Consider the following 6,000-nt stretch of genomic DNA (forward strand, 5'->3'; position numbering starts at 1 on the left):
GCGAGAGATTAGAATGAAATTGGGTTTGGATCTGGCCTGGGGGTCCTTTGTTGGAAACAAAAAAAATGTAAACTCGAGGAATAAGCAAGTCAAAAAAAGGGTCCGGATTAAAGTCCCGAGATAGCCTAATTTTATAATTATATGAGAATCAAAATGAAATCTGGCTTGAAGGAATCGTGTCTATTGGTAGTTGGCACTTCGAGCTCGAGGCTCAATGATAATTGGAAATCATTCCTTCACATGGGTATTATATCATAAATATCTTATTGGGTCTTACGTTTGATATGAGGATCTGTATTTTAAATGGAAGTACATTTTAGGTTCAAACGGATAATCCCATTATAGTCCTAAAATTCAACAGGTTGAAAAGAAAGAGGAGATAGATTTCAGAAACAAACAGGATGTTACCTTGAATTCTTCTATAATCAATCTAAAAATTCTGCCATTTTTCTGTCAGCTGGATATCTACACAAATAAAGCTCAAAAGCAAATGCGCCCAAGGAGAGATCGCCAGATCGGTACTGACTAAGTTGACTGAGATTTACATTTATGATTACAACGATAGTAAACATTAAAAGAATAAAACAACATTCTTTACATAGAGAGATGGCTCAGTTTCCCCACCCCAGAAAGGCAAAAGGAAGATAGAAAATAAATATTAAGGATTGGAAAGAAAAAGAAAAGGTAAGAGAAGAAAAGGACAAACATTTATTCCATTCATCATCGTGGCAATTTTTATTTTCTTTTAAACCTGTGCAGCAATGATCATGTCTTGGCCACTTCAGTGATCTTTTCTGATTTCTCTTTCTCATCATCCTGCAAATTCAAGAAAGTTTAGCATCAAAACAAAGAAAAACAACGGCAACTGTAAGATCAATGAGTAAAAGACTGCTGAGAAACACATTGCCTCCAATTTCAGGTGACTCTAAGCTTGTCAAATTATGTATCAAGTAAATCTAAGGCATTTGATCATGAATGATAATTGAATTTAATAAGACTTGAGTCCTACAAACTGTTTATGTCGACATAAACATCAGCAGACTCACGACATTTTAGATTCCCAATATGTTATGTGTGCAGGTATGCATGTGTCTGCAAGAATGGGCATACAATTGATCATGTTGCGTCCTTAATAAATTGGATTGGTAATAACCAGGAGTGGCTCTTATCTTCTGTGATATTTTTTGCTGTTTTCCTTATACTTCAAAACAGTATAACAATTACATTCAACAGCCACAACCCTAAAGAGAATGGCAAGAATGTGAAACAATTTGTGTCCTCGAATATGTGTCATCAATAATCTAATCGAGTGGATATAAGTACAAGATGTTCAACAAATAGATCAACTTTTATAGTTTAACTTAGATCAAATCCAATGTGTTGACCTGCTCAGTGCCAGTACATAAATTGATCAAGATAAGAGACTATCACAAAAGATCAAATAGGCATTAGCAGAGTAAAAGCAGAAGGAAACAGATTGTGCTCACCGAACTATCTGCCATCTTGTCAAAGTCATCATCAAATACTTCATCACCATCATCTGACAAACCTGATTTATCTTCAGTACATTGATTTACACAACAAAATTCATAAAGCTTAAGATACTCCCATTGCTTGTATAGGTCTTATGCAAAATGATACATTTCTTACCTATAGATGGTAGAAATCAAATCTATAGAGCAGAAAATCTAAAGCAAGAGTAACAAGAAACGTGTGGATAAGTATGCACGGACATTATCGTTAAAAAATGGGTATTGTGAATTCTCTTCAGCTGTTAAAAGGAATAATATTGAAGGCACAATACGCTTAGGACTGGCTCCTAATGCAACTTAAACACTGGCCAAGGTTTAGCCAATGGAAGGAACCTACTAATTGCAGGATAAAAACTACCTCTCAAGTTTTACATAGAAGATTCAGTCACAAAAAAAGTTGCATGAACAGTGATGTAATCAAATGTGTCTAACAAAGGCCATAAAAAAGAAAAAGAAAATAAAATAAATAAACCAAGGAGAAAAGAGAGGACGTCAAAAATCAATAATCTTGACAAATAAATATGGTCAATAACTTGACACATTAATGAAAAAAATCCTATTATACCTGGGCCTTCATCACTGTCTCCACCCAGGAGAAATACATCCAAGTCTTGTTCCCTGGTTAAGGATGTTGAAGTCTTACTCTGATGCTGGTTCGATTCCTTTGCCCCTGATTTAGGAATTATTTCAACCTCTGAACTTCCTTCCACTCCATCATCCTTTACCTGTTCTTGAGATTTGAGCTTAACATCTTCCATGTATAGCTTCTCATAGCTAAAGGCAAAAAAAGAAAGGAAAGAGAAAAGGTATAAGAAAACTGGAAACTCATTCAACGGCATGGCAGAGAGGCAGCTATCTCTAGAAATACCATAGTGCCCAGAGCACATGTACTCGTAAGTAAGCATTTGCATTAATATCATATTTCTTTGTGCAAATAGTAACATACTTGCATGCATCTTCTCTACCTTTATGAGAGGAAAAAAAATAAAATGAAATAGGTTGAAGTATGATTCATGCATTCTAATTCCAAATCCCAACTCTATGGGAGCTATATCACATGGATTTGCTCCAAATATCTGAGGATCCTGCAGGTGGCTGCAAATGCAGAATGATTTGGCTATTGAGAAAAAAGCAGAGTTATAAATAACCTGCTTCATAACACAGTTGGCCTGTTAATTTTTTATTTTCATTTTAAACAAAAAGATTATTGTGTGAAAATGCACAGGCCTCTTTTCTCAAATAAGAAGTCAATCCATATATTGGTAATAAATTTTATTAGACAAGTATATACAGAAGCTCTTGAGCACACCTATACAAGTAAGGACATCCTTACTAGATAATTATTCAATTACTAAATTTACAATTATTTGTTTTTTTATTATAAATTTTCCATATGAAGAAGTGAAATACATAACAGGGGATTGCAGATATGTAATTGTATTCAGCTTACACAATCAATTATAGCAGAATCCCCTGAGTATATAGGTTTCTAAAGGCAGAATGATAAAAGAAAAAAGCCAGCAGAAGCTAGAATTGAGGTTTCTGACAAAGAGACAAGATACTTACGCTGCCACGTGGCTGTTAACTAGAATAAAATAGATCCTCCAGAACTTCCTTTCTTTCATAATACGTGGGCACAACTCATATCTTAATTTTGATATTTCCTGCATTGGAGCATAAAGGATAGCTATAAAACATAGAACACAAATTGAAAACAGAATAAGGAAAAAGGAAAAAGAATAAAAAAAGGCTGAAACCAGAAGTTCATATATGCACACAGGTAACCATAAGCATACGCTAATGTGCTTCTATGTCAAAATGATGCACGAAAAATATCAAGATTATAACAGGTCTAATCACAACGTAAGGGATGCACTTATCAACTGCAAAGGGAATTATCAACTAAAAAGTTGGTTCACATATAAAAGATTTCATTTAAATCCAGATGAAATCATCTATCTACAGAAACAGAAATTTGAAGAAGAAAATAGGCAACAAAGAAAACAAGTTTGAGCTCCTCACAGTTCTTATTCATTAAGCTCCTTTCACTAATAAAATTCATTCAAAATAATGAGGCCTCTCTCATAAAACAAAACAGCAAACCAATGAAGCATAAGTTAATTAGGAGTTTGCAATTTCTTTTCAAGCTGTTGATCCACTCTACAAAAGTGTCAGGACTTTCAAGAACAGAACTAACCTTAACCGTGGAAAGAACAAGAGTGGCATGTTTTTCTTGCCATTCATTAAGATCCTTCCTAACATTTGATTCAGTGGGAACATCCGTAATCTCTGAATCATCTGCACACCAAAGAATTCATCCAATTCGCTTCAACACCAAAACAATTCATGTTCATTTTCCATTACAAAACTATTGTTCAAAACCAAAAATTTTCCATTACAGGTAATTAAACTAAATTCTACAAAGTAAATTATCAAGAATATATACCATGAAAAAAACTAATCAACACAACATGCAGATATTCTATTTCCAACATTTTGGAAATATGAAAATTCAACTAATATAGCTATGCAGTTGCACTAACCCTATCTTTCCTATAATTCTCTCAGTAACAAAACAAATGCTATCATCAACTCATAAAAATATATAAATAAGTGAATGAAATTATTAAAAGAAAACATCAAGTAGTGTACCTTCCAATGGAAAATCCTGAAAGGTGCTAATAGTAATTTCCTTAACGAACTCTCTCAACTCTTCGGTGATTCCAAACCTCACCACATCCTCCTCCTGTTGCTGCTGTGGCGGGAGCACACCAGCAGGCGCGATGTTTTCAGCAAGAGACTTGATCTGGTCGGCTCGTTTGACGGCTTCAATTTTGATCTGCTCCGCTCGCTTTGAAGCCCCGGCTGCGATCTCCTTTGACCGCTTCGACGCTTCTGATACAATGTCCGAAAGCTTCGAGGAGGCGACGGTCAGCTCGGAGGATCGCTTCGCGGCTTCTTTCGTCAGCTCCTGCGACCGCCGCGCCGCTTCCTCCGCAAAGCTTCGCGCTTTCTGCCATATGTCCATTTGGCTCGGCTAAAGTTGAGCTGAATATTTCTTTCTTTGTCTCTATTTCTGCTTCGTTTTTGTTTTCGTTTGTTTGTTGTTTTGAAGAGGGAAGATAATCGACGAATTGGAAGACACTACCCGTTATTAATTAAGTATTATTCTTATATATATTTTTTTTCTTAGAGGGATATTATCAATTAAGAGACAATAATTTTTAAAAGTCAAAAAGGGACATAAGTTTCAAATTATCTTAAGAAAGGACAAAATTTTGTTAACCTCCAAAACTGACGGGAAAAAATTAAAAGACATAATTACCCATACATTAACATTTATAGAAATTATTTTAAAAAGATTTAGCATTTTTATAAAAAAAAAAATGTAAGACAATAAAACTATGCATTTTATTACCCATAAGTTAATATTTATTGTTTGATTGTAAATGTTTTTTTAAATTATATAAAATTTTCAAAATTAAAAATTTGTTAAATACATTTTGTATCCTTACCAAAGGTTAAACCTGACACTTTCTTACTGTATTTTTTTTTTTTTTAAGGTTATTTTTAAACTTGTGTCCCTTTTTTCTAGTGCAAAACGTTGTCTCTTGATTGATAGTACCCTATTTTTATACTAGAACTTAAAAAAACCAAAAATTCTTAAAGAATAAATGTTTATATTATGAAGATATAAATATAAATTGACCTGTTTTTCACTAATAGTTTCTTTATTAAAATTTTATGCATACTCTTAAAAGCATCACCAAATTAGTAAAATATGTATATTTTATCTAAGGTGTAACTAGAATGAACTGAGATGTTAATCTAAGATTTTAATTTAAACATAGAATAGTAATTATAACTTTTGTAGTATAAATAAGAGTAAAAGACTTTTTCCCACCCAGGTTTGCCTTAATGACACTTTCACAGCCAAAAGTTTCAAAACACTCTTTTTCCACACAAAGTTTATATTTGGTTAATACTCAAAATACATTTCACTTTCTCAGTAGGCGTTTGGCAAGTTACCAATAGCTAGGATCAGAAGGGTTTTATAGAGTAGAGGCTGGTGGCTTGAATGGTGGTTACCGATTAAATATTCGTCATCGGAATTATTCGATAATCAACTAAAAACAAGAAATCTTAGCTTTACGGTGGTTGACAATCGATAAGAAATTAAGTGCTAAACTGAGAAAAGTTTTATAGAGAGAAAACTGGAGGTTTAAATAGTAGTAATGGAGAGAATTAGCTTTGGATAGTAACAGAATATTAATTTTGGGTGAAATTTTAAGGGAAACCTTGGGTGGGAAAAAGTCGTTTACACTATATTAAAAATAAAATAAAGGATAAACGGGCCGACTTAATTGAGGCCCATTGGAAACCTGATAGCCGAAGAGAACAGCTTCGTTGATCCCAAAGCCGGTAGGGTAGGGGATGTGGCAGAAAACCTAAATTACATTGGAGATTG

At 33.8% G+C, this 6,000-nt stretch overlaps 1 protein-coding gene across 3 annotated transcripts; it reads right to left on the minus strand.

The window, feature by feature from the left end:
* Positions 1 to 409: 409 nt before the first annotated feature.
* LOC116146326 lies at positions 410 to 4,667 on the minus strand. Of its 3 annotated transcripts, none has more exons than XM_031431738.1 (6): positions 4,185 to 4,667; positions 3,730 to 3,830; positions 3,099 to 3,196; positions 2,098 to 2,306; positions 1,488 to 1,540; positions 410 to 816 (listed from the first exon to the last, which is right to left on the minus strand). In XM_031431738.1, exons 1-6 carry the CDS (start codon positions 4,558 to 4,560, stop codon positions 766 to 768), a joined length of 888 nt encoding a protein of 295 aa, XP_031287598.1. In that variant the 5' UTR covers positions 4,561 to 4,667; the 3' UTR covers positions 410 to 765. The 3 variants fall into 3 exon arrangements, with proteins under 3 accessions (XP_031287598.1, XP_031287597.1, XP_031287596.1); XM_031431737.1 differs by having other exon boundaries at positions 1,488 to 1,549; XM_031431736.1 differs by having other exon boundaries at positions 1,488 to 1,558.
* Positions 4,668 to 6,000: the final 1,333 nt, after the last annotated feature.

Source organism: Pistacia vera, unplaced genomic scaffold (assembly GCF_008641045.1).
Source record: "Pistacia vera cultivar Batoury unplaced genomic scaffold, PisVer_v2 Contig476, whole genome shotgun sequence".
Lineage (NCBI taxonomy): Eukaryota > Viridiplantae > Streptophyta > Magnoliopsida > Sapindales > Anacardiaceae > Pistacia > Pistacia vera.

Coding starts and splice junctions, on each gene's coding strand:
- LOC116146326 (XM_031431736.1), bottom strand. CDS start 4,560: ATGGACATATGGCAGAAAGCGCGAAGCTTTGCGGAGGAAGCGGCGCGG. Junction 3,197..3,729: donor TTGTTCTTTCCACGGTTAAG/GTTAGTTCTGTT, acceptor GCTCCAATGCAG/GAAATATCAAAATTAAGATA. Junction 2,307..3,098: donor GTTAACAGCCACGTGGCAGC/GTAAGTATCTTG, acceptor TTTTGCCTTTAG/CTATGAGAAGCTATACATGG.